This window comes from Lagenorhynchus albirostris, chromosome 9 (genome assembly GCF_949774975.1).
Source record: "Lagenorhynchus albirostris chromosome 9, mLagAlb1.1, whole genome shotgun sequence".
NCBI classification, from domain to species: Eukaryota; Metazoa; Chordata; class Mammalia; order Artiodactyla; family Delphinidae; genus Lagenorhynchus; species Lagenorhynchus albirostris.
This window is the reverse complement of record NC_083103.1, coordinates 90,163,718-90,178,393: the sequence shown is the minus strand read 5'-3', so window position 1 is coordinate 90,178,393 and position 14,676 is coordinate 90,163,718. Positions and strand designations below refer to the sequence as shown.

At 48.6% G+C, this 14,676-nt stretch overlaps 1 protein-coding gene across 1 annotated transcript in view; it reads left to right on the top strand.

The window, feature by feature from the left end:
- The window catches only part of TMPRSS5 (transmembrane serine protease 5), a 31,816-nt gene extending 17,627 nt beyond the window's left edge, over positions 1-14,189 (top strand). The window contains exon 14 of the mRNA XM_060160886.1: positions 14,005-14,189. Within this exon, the coding sequence (XP_060016869.1) occupies positions 14,005-14,189 (185 nt within the window). The remainder of the gene's footprint in view (positions 1-14,004) is intronic.
- Positions 14,190-14,676: the final 487 nt, after the last annotated feature.

Below are 14,676 nucleotides of genomic sequence, written 5' to 3'. Positions count from 1 at the left end.
TGGGAGGGGTCTACTTAGGCCAACTCTCCAACTACCAGGGGCCAGAGTGCCCCCTCCCCCCACTCTCCAGCCTTCCCCCTGCAGGAACCAATGGCAGGCAGCTTGGGTCCTTGAATCTCTAACCCCAGGGGCACATACGTGCTGGGCCTGACAGGCAGTGCTGCCAGTGGGGACCCCGAAAGAAAGGGCCCCAGGCTGGGCTCGGCTGTCACTCGTGGCCCTGGTAATGGACACAGTCAGCAAATGACTTTTATCACAGCCTAGCCTGGCCTGGGGCTGGGATCCAGAACCTTTTAGCTGAAAGTAGCTGTGGACAGGATCCAGTGTCGCCTCTGTACGTGTGTCCAAGGCTACACCACCCACCTCTCTCTTGATGACATCGTACTTCTCTTGGGGCCACCAAAAATGGGCCACTTTTTGTACAAAGTCAGTTTTAATGGGTCTGGTGGTGGGAGAGAGAAGAGAGGAAGGTCTGAGAGACGGGGGGTGGCCCCTGGGAGGGGATGTCATCCGTACTGTGTGTGTATGGATGCCTGTGTGCCTGTGTGTTTCTGTGTCTGTGTGTGTCTGGGTGTATTTTTGTGTGAGTGCCTGTGTATTTGTGTGTGTGTGTGTGTGTGTGTGTGTGTGTGCGTTTTGTGGGAAACCTGAGGGGCCTGAGGGGAGAGGAGGGAGGAGGAGAAATGTGAGGAGTCTGGGGAAGGCTCTGCAGAATTTGTCCCCTAACCCTCAAGACTCTGGCCAGTTTCCACATACAGGGCCCCTACCACCTTTACTGCCCCCTCCATGGTCAATGTCAGGGGAGTTCTCACGCAGACTACGATGCTTCTTTCTCACCAAAAAGTCCTCATCCTTCAGGGTGACCATGCTAACCCCACACCCCTCAACACGCTAACCTGGCAGACCTAGTCATAAATTACCAGAAAGAATCAACCACAGTGGTCATACACCAGAAATACAGACTTGTAGTAGCGTGTGTGTGAGTGCATGTGTGGGTGGGGGGGGGAGGGAGGGGTGCGGTCATTTCCCCACAGGGGCTTCTGAATCTTTTTTTTTTTTAAATAAATTCATTTATTTTATTTATTTATTTTTGGCTGCATTGGGTCTTTGTTGCTACGCGTGGGCTTTCTCTGGTTGAGGTGAGTGGCGGCTACTCTTCGTTGCAGTGCACGGGCTTCTCACTGCGGTGGCCTCTCTTGCTGAGGAGCACGGACTCTAGGCACGCGGGCTCAGTAGTTGTGGCTCGCATGCTTAGCTGCTCCGCGGCATGTGGGATCTTCCCAGACCAGGGATCGAACCCGTGTCCCCTGCATGGCAGGCGGATTCTTAACCACTGCGCCACCAGGGAAATCCAAGGGGCTTCTGAATCTTGTCACCCTCTCCAGACTGCTTCCCTCGGGCCCACTTTACCATTTGTGTGGGTAGAAGGCCAAACACCTTATAGCTAAATAGTTAAAAGTGACATCAAACTAAAAAATTGTTAAATTAAAAATGTTCTCTCCTAGAAATTCCCTGGCGGTGCAGTGGTTAGGACTCCGTGCTGTCACTGCCGAGGGCCCAGGTTCAACCCCTGGTCGGGAAACTAAGATCCCACAAGCCATGGGATACGGCCAAAAAAAAAAAAGGAAAGAAATTTCTCTCCTCTTGCCATGACAAATATACTTTCTTAAGGATGTGAAAGGCCAGATGTGAATTTAGAATCCTTGAGTCTTTGGATTCTGTCCCAGAGCATGGTGGCGTCGGGAGAGCTGGTCCTACCCAGGGTCTTGTGGGAGCCACGTGAGGCACTAATCCTGCTTTGAGGGGGGCGCCCACCAGTGGGGTCTGCCCTCAGGGACAGAGGCCTGTGCAGTCTCAGGGCCACTTGAATCCCAGGGTCTAGAAGGGGGCACATGGGCTCTGGGTGGGCATATTAGCTCAGCCCTGTGAGCTTCTCCCCTCAGGGAGAGTCTGGTCAAAAAGGGCCAGGACAGGATGAGGCAAGTGAGGCATGGCTCTCAGCATCCCATAGGGCCAGCCGGCTCCTGCCTCACCCTGGTCTTGGCCCTACAGGACAGAGTCCTATAAAGTAAGCATCCCAGAGCAGGGAGGGCTTCTCTTGTCTGGTCTCCATGGGAGTTGAAATTTATTCTGGTCCATCAAGTGAGACAGAGGTAAGATGCCAGAAGGAGATGGTCTCTTCTGAGCACCCTCTCTCCTCTGAAGAACTGGCCACATTTCAGGGAGCCCCACTTCCATCAGCCCTGTCCCCATGATGGTCCCTGGGCTCATGCCCAGTGGGAAAATGCCCAGAGTGATTCTTTATGATTCCCATTCACGAGGTCTCTCAGAAATTAATTCAGATAGGTGGGCGGAGTCAAGATGGCTACTAGGACGCGGAATTCGCGTCTCCTCACAACTAGGGCATCTACCAGGCACCAGTGGGGGACCACGCACACCTAAGGGTATGGGAGGAACCCCCAGTGACCAGGTAGAACGTGGGGCATGGGGGGAGTGAAGGGGGGAGAAGTGGAGGCGGGCCGGGACTGGCGCCCCTGAGGGGCGGCTGGGGGAGGGGAAGGGATCCCACGCCCGAAGGGGGAAATTGGGGAACCCCTGCGAGGGCAGAGGATCAAAAGGGAGCGTGGCCAGGTTTCCCCTGCCCACTTGGGCTTCTAGGAGAACCTGCTGAGGTTCTGGGTCTGATCCTCTGCCCACCGAGGCCCCCTCCAGCCATGTGGGTCCTGAGGGAGGGGGAGGGAGGGAAGGGGGAGCAAAAGTAAAGGCAGGACCTCTGGGACCGGCACCCCTGAGGGGCGGCTGGGGGAGGGGAGGAGTTCCTACACCCAGCGGGACCCACCCATGGTTAGGGGTACAGCGGCAACAGGGGGGAGGGGCGCGAAGGAACGGAAGGGAATGCTGCCAGTGCTTTCCCCGTCCACTTAGGCATCAGGAAGCCTGTTGGGCTCCCGGGCCTGATCCTCTGTCCTCGGAGCCTCCCTCCTGTCGTGCAGAGCCCAAGCCCCGCCCCTACACCCCCACCCGGGGCCCCACCTCTACACTCGGACACCCCTTCTGAGACCCCCTCCAACGCGCTGGGCATAAACCCCACACACACACCCTCACCCAGGGCCCTACCTCCAAATTCCAGAACCCCACACTCCAGACGCCCTCCTTTCCACGAGCCGCCTCTCCCCTTCCCCTGCAGGTCCTAATCAGAGACACCGCCACACGCTTGAACGTCACCCCCCACCCACCTAGGTCCCGCCCGACCCTAAACCCCACCCCTGCCTAAGTTGCACCCCCCCGCCTAAACTCCGCCCCCATAGCCAAGGGTTTTTTTTTTTTGAGTTACGCAGGCCTCTCACTGTTGTGGCCTCTCCCGTTGCGGAGCACAGGCTCCGGACACACAGGCTCAGCAGCCATGGCTCATGGGCCCAGCCGCTCCGCGGCATGTGGGATCCTCCCGGACCGGGGCACGAACCCCTGTCCCCTGCATCGGCAGGCGGACTCTCAACCACTGCGACACCAGGGAAACCCTAGCCAAGGGTTTTTGATTTTTCTTTTTTCCTCTTTTAGATTGGGGTTCTGTTTTACCTTGTTGATTCATTGTTGTGGATTCTTTTATATTTTTATTTTTCCTAATAAATCTTTTATTTTATTCTTTATACTTTATTATTGTTCTCTCCTTTTGGCTTGTTCTCCCCCCTCCCCTTTTTTCTTTTTTCTATTGTGGTTTTTTTTTTTACCTTGTCTCAGTTGTTTCAATTATAGTTTTATTTTTCCTAATATCTTTTTTATCTTTCTAATTTTATTTTGTTTTTTATTCTTTGATATTGTACTCCTCCTTTTTTTTCTTTTTTTCTTCCTTTTCTTTATTTTACTTTTACCGTGCCACAAAGCTTGCTGGATCTTGGTTTCCAGGCTGGAGGTCCAGCCAAGCTCCTGTGGTGGGAGCTCTGAGTCCAAACCACTGGACTAACAGAGAACCTCAGACCCCAGGGAATGTCAGTTGGAGTGAGGCCTCCCAGAGGTCCTCATCTCAGCACCAAGACCCAGCTGTATCCAACTGCCTGCAAACTCCAGTGCTGGACACCTCAGGCCAAATAACCAGTAAGACAGCACCACCCACCAAAAAAAAAAAATGAAATGACAAAAAAATATGTTACAGATGAAGGAGCAATGAAGACGAAATAGGCAACCTACCTGAAAAAGAATTCAGAGTAATGATAGTAAAGATGGTCCAAAATCTCAGAAACAGAATGGAGAAAATACAAGAAACCTTTAACAAGGATCTAGAAGAACTAAAGAGCAAACAAACAGTGATGAACAACCCAATTACTGAAATTAAAAATACTCTAGAAGGAATCAATAACAGAATGAGTCAGAAGAACAGATAAGTGAGCTGGAAGACAAAATGGTGGAAATAACTGCCAGGGAGCAGAATAAAGAAAAAAGAATGAAAAGAATGGAGGACAGTCTCAGAGACCTCAGGGACAACATTAAATGCATCAACATTTGAATTAGAGGGGTCTCAGAAGAAGGAGAGAAAAAGAAAGGGTTTAAGAAAGTATTTGAAGAGATTATAGTCAAAAACTTCCCTAACATGGGAAAGGAAATAGTTAATCAAGTCCAGGAAACACAGAGAGTCCCATACAGGATAAATCCAAAGAGAAACATGCTGAGACACATATTAATGAAACTATCGAGAATTAAATACAGAGAAAAAATATTAAAAGCAACAAGGCAAAAGCAACAAATAACGTACAAGGGAATACCCATAAGGTTAACAGCTGATTTTTCAGCAGAAACTCTGCAAGCCAGAAGGGAGTGGCAGGTCATATTTAAAGTGATGAAGGGAAAAACCTACAGCCAAGATTATTCTACCCAGCAAGGGTCTCATTCAGATTCGACAGAGAAATTAAAACCTTTACAGATGAGCAAGTGTTAAGAGAATTCAGCACAACCAAACCAGCTTTACAACAAATGCTAAAGGAACTTCTCTAGGCAGGAAACACAAGAGAAGGAAAAGACCTACAAAAACAAACACAAAACCATTAAGAAAATGGTAATAGGAACATACATATTGATAATTACCTTAAATGTAAAAGGATTAAATGCTCCAACCAAAAGACATAGATTGGCTGAATGGATACAAAAACAAGACCCGTATATATGCTTTCTACAAGAAGCCCACTTCAGACCTAGGGATATATACAGACTGAAAGTGAGGGGATAGAAAAAGATATTTCATGCAAATGGAAATCAAAAGAAAGCTGGAGTAACAATTCTCATATCAGACAAAATAGACTGTGAAATAAAGACACAATTTCATTGCAGCACTATTTACAATAGCCAGGACATGGAAGCAACCTAAGTATCCATCAACAGTTGAATGGATAAAGAAGATGTGGCACATATATACAATGGAATATTACTCAGCCATAAAAAGAAATGAAATTGAGATATTTGTAGTGAGGTGAATGGACCTAGAGACTGTCATACAGAGTGAAGTAAGTCAGAAAGAGAAAAACAAATACTGTATGCTAATACATATATATGGAATCTAAAATAAAAAAAATGGTTCTGGTGAACTTGGCGGCAGGGCAGAAATAATGACACAGGCGTAGAGAATGGTCTTGAGGACATGGGGAGGGAGAAGGGTAAGCTGGGATGAAGTGAGAGAGGGACATAGACATATATACACTACCAAAAGTAAAACAGATAGGTAGTGGGAAGCAGCTGCATAGCACAGGGAGATCAGCTCGGTGCTTTATGACCACCTTAGAGGGGTGGGATAGGGAAGGTGGGAGGGAGATGCAAGAGGGAGGAGATATGTGGATATATGTATGCATATAGCTGATTCACTTTGTTATACATCAGAAACTAACACAACACTGTTAAGCAATTATACTCCAATAAAGATGTTAAAAAAAAAGAAATTAATTCAGATAAACATGGAGAAAAATGCTAGTGTAGAAATAGATTGTACCTCCAAAGCCTCTCACAGAATTCAATAAAAACTAAGGAGAGTCAAAGCTAATTAGGAAAAAGGATGTATAGGTTTGTGTATAATAGATGTATATTGTGTCTTCCCCCACCCCCGCCCCATCCCCACTTCCCTGCTCCCAATGCATGTGTTGAAGTCCTGACCCTCAATGTGACTGTATTTGGAGTAGGGCCTTTAGGGAGGTAATTTATGTTCAATGAGGTCTTAAGGGTGCAGACCTAATCCCATAGGAATGCTGTCCTTATAAGAAGAGGAACAGACACCAGAGCTCTCTCTCCTTCCTCATTCACATGGAGAAGAGGCCATGTAAGGACACGGTGAGAAGGTGGCCATCTGGCAGCGGGGAGGGTAGTGCTCACCAGAAACCCATTGTGATGGCACCTTGATCTTGGACTTCCAGGCTCCAGAACTGTGAGAAATAGATTTGTTCTTTAAGCCACCCAGTCTGTGGTTTTCTGTTACAGCACCCCTAGCATTTTAATAGAAAACTAAACCACTGTAAAATACACTCATAAAACAGTAGAATCAACACAAGAGCAGCCCAGGGTGTTCCAGTCTCATATGGAGTCTGTGGCCCAGTTATTCTTTTTACCACATGTGGGACGCATTTAGAGGAGGCTGGGTGGGAGGAGAGAAGAGTGCTGGCCCCAGAGCCCTGAAGTCTGGGTCCTAATCTGTCTTCTATCGCTTGTTAACCGAGCCCAGCTGTCACTGGACTTTGCCGAGTTTCTATTTTCTCCTCTATGTAATGGGACTAATAATATATGTCCTGTGCAACTCACAGAGCAGATGGGAATACCAGTAAAATTAAGTAATGAGAAGGCTTTTCAGATTGCATAGAGCTAGGCAAATGTGAAAGGTTATTGTTTCCAACCTGTAGGGGCAAATCTGCCAGATGTCGTATCTATTCAGTCAAACCCCATTTATTGAATGTCTTCTTGGTACCACGACCCCTCTAAGGCTTCAGCACCCAGAACTGAATAAAATAGCACAACCTTCAAAGGGTTTATGATCTAGTTGGAGACAGACACTAAGAATGGGTTATATTTATTATTTGCTAAACAGCACAAATATGGAATATTTTGAAAGAGTTTGCTACAACGACTTTACTACCATTTACAGACAGATGCTTGCTGCCAAGAAAGAATTGATGTGGTAAATGTAGAAATTTCCCACCTACTCTATTAGCATGTAAGATTTTAAGAAAGCCAATGGAGGCAACAATGTTTTGATCATAATTGCAGAAGTGTGGTTTCCATATCAACATATTTGTGAGAGTGAAAAGCCCAAGACAAAATGCTGACTCAAATTTGCAATATGGCTAGCCTTGATTGAATCATGTTTTTTAATAGAAAAGATGAACTCCCTTCCCGTCCCGAAGCGCACCTCCCCCAGGACTGCCAGTGCCTGGCCAAAGTGTTCATGCTCCTGTACACGTACACACAAACACAATGGTGGGTAAACGGGGGCCCTCAGAGGGGTCAGATCAGGCTCTTCTTGGAATCCTGGGTCCAAACCTTGGCCCATCACTTTATGTCCTTGGTTTCCTCATCTATATAATAGGAGTAATACTACCTCATAAGGTTTATTGTCTTGAGACTGAAATGATATCAAAGGTATTATTATCTTGAAAGAGTAACAGAGTAGTCGTTCGGGTAGTCCAGAACATAGCTCATTCCGGAAGGGCTTTTCCCATGCTTGTAGGAGGTGGGCCAGCAAGACATGAGAGGCTGCCTTTAGTTCTGTGCCTGCCTTGTCAGTACCGTCACCATGGAGGACCCAGTCCTGCTGGATCTCCCCTGCTGGCCTTGGACCATCCCTTCCTCTCTCCTACCTCTCCTCCCTTCTCACCTCTTCCCTCCCTCCTCCCTGCCTCTCTTTCCTTCACTGTTACTGAATACCTGTTGTGTGCGGATGTAAAGATAAATATCTCACTATTTCAGTAGAAGCTCACAGTCACGTGGGAACTTGGACCAACCATTTCAGCACAGGGCCAGGAATAAGGTGCTGCAGGAGCACAGATAAGGCATGGAGCTGGGTAAGGGGATTCCACTTGAGTTGGACCTTGACTGATGAGTGTCAACTGTGTTGGGGCAGGGGTGGGGCGGATGTGGCTGCGAGGGGAAGAAAGGACGAGGGCGTTTTGGGTCAAGAGAACAGTGTGAAATACCTGACATTTCTGGGAAATGCCAAGTAGTTCTGTGCAAGTGGTCCTACGATTATGGACCGGAAGCAGGTCTGATGCCAGTGAACAACATGTGGGCATGAACCAAGGAGTCCTCACTTTATTCTATGGGAAATGGGGAGGAGTCACTGAAAGCGTTCAAGGCGGAGAGAGTCACAGTCAGATCTTATGCGAACCTGTGCATGTATAATGGAGAGGCTCCTCTGGGAGAGGCACGCGTGTGGGCGCAGGCACCCATCATAACCGATAGAGTCAGATTTCTAACTTATTTTAAAAATAAAATCTTTGTTTAGAACCCTTAAATAGATGAGACAGAAACAATGTTTTGTGAGTATACTTTTAGCTTACAGTTCCAAACTGGTGATACCTACTTAGTATGAAACCAATGTGAGCAATAATGTCGTTTGGACGAGCATAGGAATTTGAAGTCAGGGGCCGTGCATCAAATTGCAGAGTCATATCAGTTTCTGGACCCAGTTCACGTCCAGGTTTTGGTTTGGTTGCAAAGCACCAGGAAATCTTGACTTATACAGCTAAGTAATTGCTAATAGCGATGGGTTTTTCATGGCTGGACTTTTAGTCTCAGGACACTCTTTAATCAAAAGGGGAAAACTTCATTCAGAAGCCTGCATAAAAATGTGTTAATTTCATATTCTAAGTTAATGTGCTAAGGGTCTCCAATGTACCCAAAATGGTAAAACATGTTTTCGTTATGATTTAGTTTGTTGAAATATCTTAACTTTGGCTACCATAACAAAATACTATAGACTAGCTGGCTTAAACGACATAAATTTATTTTCTCACAGTTCTGGATGGAAAGTCCCAAGACTGAGGTCTAGAAGGGTTTGGTTTCTCGTGAGTCCTCTCTTCCTGGCTTGTAGACAGTGCGCTTCTCACTATGTCCTCATCTAATGGAGAGAGAGAGAGTTCTGGTTTCTCTTCCTATAAGGACACCAATTCTATCATGGGGGCCCTACCCTTGTTACCTCATCTGAACCTAATTACCTCCCAAATGCCCCAACCCCAAATACCAACACATTGGAGGTTAGGGCTTCAACATGTGAATTTTGGGGGAACACAAACATTTAGTCCAGAACAGTCCTATAGCACCAAGAAATCCTGATTTTCACACTTAAGCAGTTGTAAATAGCAGTAGGTTTCTCACAGCTTGACTTTTAGTCTCAGGACAGTCTCTAATTAAGGGAAAACTTAACTCAGAGGCCTGTGTAACAATGAGATATTTTGGCATCCTAAGTAAGTGGGCTGGTGTTCTCCACGTACCCAGCTTGGGCATATCACATTTTCATTGTGCTTTAGATGGTTTTAATATATTTTAAATGAAATTTAAATCAAATATTTGAGAAATCCCGAGCCACATATGGAAATTGAAGATACATGAGATTATTCCTACCCTGATATTAAAGGGTATTATGTGGTTTGTGTGTGTTCATCATTCCCTGGGGGACAGAAGTTGGCCCTCACCATGGCCGAAGTTGGACAGTTAGAATTGCACTAATACCTACTTCTTCATTGTGGGTGTTGAGAGGCACTTCTCTCAAAACTGGCAGGATGTGTGTGTGTGTGTGTGTGTGTGTGTGTGTGTGTGTGTGTGTGGTGGCTACACAGGGTTGGTCTTTCCCATGAACAGCATGTGGCATTTGTGTAATCTTGGTACCTGTCTGATCTATGATCTTCGGGCTTTAGGAGAATCCCAGCAAACTGTCAGGCTATTGAGAGACCTCACATCCATCTGGAAAATTCTACCTGCATACACTTATGGAGATTCCATGGACTACAAAAGCCCACCAACAAGAAGCTGGTAACAGCTCCATTTACTGAGTACCTACTATATGCTGGGCACTGTTTTATGCACTTTGTATGCACCAACCTATGGGATGATTGCTCTTATTATCTCCATTTTACAGATGATGATATTGAGGTACCAGGAGGTTAAGCATCTTCTTGCCCAAAGTCACACCGCTAGTAAGTGGCAGAGCTGGGATTTGAACTCACGGTCTGGCTCTAGAGCCTGTATGCCTAACCACCATGCTCTCTGGTGCCTGTTGAAGATAAGAATTCACATTAGACCTCTGAGGTCAAATATCTTATCACTGGGAATGAGCATTGCATTTGTTCATAATTTTTCCCAATAATGCCCTCAGTGCTAGTCATAGAAGGTAGGTCCTTATGATGATATTCAGGATGGGGTTTCAGTAGTAACTGTGCCACATGCAATACAGTTGGGGAGGGCGACTTACATATGTGTGAACTTTTTGGAAATGTGCTCTTCGGAGCTGTGCTTGAGCCCTCCCTGGTCTGGATTCATGATACTATCATGAAGTATCAGGTATCATGAAGTCAGTAAACTGTCCTAGTGGGTCTATGAGCCAGGAAGCCTCTGTTTCTCTTTTAATTGCAGGATCCAAGATACCAAGAGGGTGGGACAGACCCGGTGCAGAAAGCTGGTGGGATCCTGAGGCTGTGGGTGTGATGTGGTCCTGGCTCCTGAATCCACCTCAGACCTACTATATTTCTGGCCTTGGTCCTTCCAAGTAAAGAGAAAGAGCCCATTAAGCTTCCACCGAAGGTAGGGGGTTGCAAAGCATAAGAGGAGACTGGAATGAAAGGGAATAGGAAAAGCAGCTGAATTGATAGGAAACAGCAGAGTGTGTGTGTGTGGGTGGGGGCAGCCATTGCAAACCCAGTCTATTAAGGGAAGGTCCCAAGAGGCCAGGCGGGCTGTTCTCGAGACCAAACACTAAGCAAACAGACTGAGTAAATGAAGTCAGTCAGAGCCGCACAGGTTGAGAGGACCAGCACCCTCTAGAATCAGGTCATGGGGTGGCAGCTGACCCGTCTGTCAAGGTTTCAAAGCAGTCTCCACACCTGAAGTTGGAAAGAGTTTATTTCAGGACTAACAAAAGGAATCTCCTGCTGGGAGCAATTTTATGGGGCTTGTTATCTCTGGTGTTCACGCCAGAGGGGGAGAATAGCATCAAGGAAGGATTTAATGAGTTCTTGGGGAGCGGGAGGGAAAGGGCTATTAAGGGGAGTCAGCGAGGTGCAGGGAAGCTGCCTGTGTTCATGGGATCGTCACGGTGAAGCTCAGCAGCCCGCCCCTCCCCTGGCCCCCTGGTGCCATTGCGCACCCAAGTGGACACAAGTCACTGATGCCTATTGACCCTCGAGGGCTTCTCAGCTTCCGGCGTGCAGTACCCATTCCTGGGCTTAGTCTGAGCATCGTGCTCAGAGATTGCATACCTCTGACGCATAGCCCAGAAACCTCAAGGGGTCAGCTTCCCAGGTCATGCCAAGCTCAGGCTTCTGCAAGAGCGAGGAACTGGTTCCAACCTAACCATGGCTCTGAGAATTGAGTGTGTGGCTCCTTTTCTTGTGGCCAAACCACTGCCCCTGGCTCAGAACAGGTAGGGAACCAGTGCTTCTGGGGACACCTCATTTGTATCAGGTACTTGAGCCAGGCATGTTAACTATGCTGGTTCACTGAATCTTTACAAAAACCCTGCCGGGGGCAGCCTGTTCTTTTTTGTGTAAATGGGGAAACCAAGGCTCATAGAGGCTAAGTAACACGCCCCAGATCACACAACTGGTGAGGGTTAGAGACAGCGTTCAACTACACATTTTTGGGGGGTTCCCAAAGCCCCCAATGCAATGTGTTCTTTGCATTACCCCTGCCTACTGAGGAGAAGGCAAGAAGCTCACCTCTTTTCCTGAACCCCGGGAGCAGGTGGTGCAGTGCCTCCCAGCAGGGCCAGGGCCAGAATGTTCCCCTCAGGACTCAGATGCTCTCAGTCCTTGCCCTGACCTTGGACAAGTTATCTGACTGTCTTGAGCCTCAGTTTCCAACATGGGTAACATGGGAATAATACACTCCCTTTCCCCTTCGCCAGGCTGTGAATATCAGAGAAAAGCAAATGTGCGGAAGCCCTTTGTCACCGTCAGGGACATGTTTACACATGGAGCTTCCTGGTGACAGAATTATCAGTATTAAACTGCCCAGTGCATTCACTCCCCTCTTCCATGCATCCCTGGGGATCTCGGGGAGAACGTTGATCCCCAAAATGGGCTTGAAAGATGCGGTGAAGATCTCACTATTCGGCCAAGAGAAAAGTCGTTTATAATTCCTTTCAGGGCTGCTCTGGTCCTGGTGGGGGACGGTGGGGACAAGTCCATCCAAGAGGCAAAACTTCCTTCTGTGCCAGTGCAAGAAAGAAAGCAATGTTTGGATTCAGGGCTGGGCAGCCTGCCGGGTCCAGGGAACAGCGGAAGGTGCCTGGGCTCCAGGCGAGGGCAGGCCCCGGGATGAGGACCGCAGCTCTAGCCACAATCCTACGCATTGGACAGGGGAGGGAGGATGGTGTTGGTAATTATGCAGAAGGAGATGATGGGTCCCTGTGGACCCCTGGGAAGGCCCTGTGGGGCTCCACTCAGTGGGGCTTGGCTCAGGGCTGCAGTGAAGGAGGCCATGGGCTTCGGAGCCCTCCTGAATCCCCAGATGTTCCACTTATTTCCTAGTGGTGGGGTCCCACTGAAACTGCCTCTCTCTTTTTTTAAAAAAAAAATTATTTTATTTATTTATTTTTGGCTGCATTGGGTCTTCGTTGCTGTGCGCGGGCTTTCTCTAGTTGCGGCAAGCGGGGGCTACCCTTCATTGCGGTGCGTGGGCTTCTCACTGCGGTGGCTTCTCTTGTTGAGGAGCACGGGCTCCAGGCGCACGGGCTTCAGTAGTTGTGGCACACGGGCTTAGTTGCTCCGCGGCACGTGGGATCTTCCCGGACCAGGGCTCGAACTCGTGTCCCCTGCATTGGCAGGTGGATTCTTAACCGCTGTGTCACCCGGGAAGCCCTGCCCCTCTCTTAAAACACTTTGTGCTCTAAAGAGCCTTCATCCCTCCCAGAACACCCCTTTCCTGCCACCTGTCCCTCAGCCTATTCTTTCTGGCCTGTTGGGGACAGAACACAATCCGATTCCCGCCCTTGGTCCTCCAGACCCATAACAGTTTTTCCTGTGCTGCTTTCCTTCATCTTCTGCAAGCATCCACTGAACAGCTGCTCTGTGCCAGGCACACAGGACAGGGATAAATAAACTGACACTTGTATTAATCATACCTTTTCATTTTCTGATGCTTTGACCTCTGGGCCTCGCTGACCCTGGGGGGGTTGCCCCTCCCAGGGCTGGCCGGTTCCTAGAGAGTGTAAAGAACACCCCTGTAAGTGCACCTTTCACATGCAACCCAGCTACTCCAGAGCCCACGCCCCAAACAGCTCCATTACTGGGCTCTTACACCCTGGACCACTAACTACCCAGGTCTGGGCACCAGACAACAAAGGGCGGTCCCTTACACGCAGCCCAGCCAATGGAATCATCCTCCGTCCTCCATCCTCCAGTGTCCAAGCCAGAAACCTGGGGTTATCCTGACTCTTCCCTCCCTTCCTCCTCCAATCATCAGAGTCCTCCGAATCCCTCCTTGATGGTCCTTGAGCTGGAGCCTTCTTCTTTCTCACAGCTCCTTAGCTCGGGCTCTCTTCATTTCCCCTTATGCTTTTGGCTTCATCCCCCTCGCTGGTCTCCCTGATTTACCTGGCCCTCACTCTACACCACCACCAGATTGATTTTCCTAAAACCTACATTGGATTGAGCCATTCCTCTGTCTCAAGTCTGTCCATAGCTCTCTCCAGTGTCCTCAGGGTAATGTCAGAACTCCTGAACCAAGTACACAGACTCCTGCAAAATCTGGTCCTCCTACTTCTCTGGTGCTGTTTCCCTCACTCCGTCTCTTGAACTTCACCTGCTGCCCTTTGTGTGCTCTCAGAGTTGCCTCCCCACACCTGCCCTGACGGTGTCACACTCTCCTCCCTTTGCCAGGCCACCTCCTACCGATCCTTCAAACTCGTCAATGATTACTTCCTCCGTGAAGCTTTTCCTGACACCTACTTCTCCCTCGCCCGGGACACCTTCATGTTTGGTGTCCTGGCACCTCTGCTCACACGATTCTGACACTGCATGGGCGTCACGGTGGTCGCCTCTGAGGGGAGGTTGTTGGCCTCCCCTCCCGTCCTGAGTGCTCTCTGAAGGCAAGGACTTTGCCTTGGTGGACTCTGTCTTCCCAGCTAGCTGTGGAAAGGACCAAGTTGGTTCTTGGTAAGTGTTTGTTGGATGAGCATGGAAGGTCTGGAGGACACGTAGGGAAGGGACCAGGGCTGTGCCTTGCACTGGTGTCTTCGTTTCATCGCCTTCAGCTGAGAGCTGAGTGTGTCCAGTCAGCTTCCTAGGAAATGGAGGCTCTTGCCTGGGCTCCTACGATGGCGATGTGGGTTTTCACCATTAAGTGCCTGCTGGAAATGACCTTTCTCTATGCCTAAGAGCACATCTCATGTTCTGACATGAAGCCATTCTCCAACTGGGGAGAGAGGGAGGAAGGAAAGCCCAAGAGAGGAGTGAGAGGAGAAGGTGCCCACTCTTGGGGCCAGTCCCCTGGCTGACC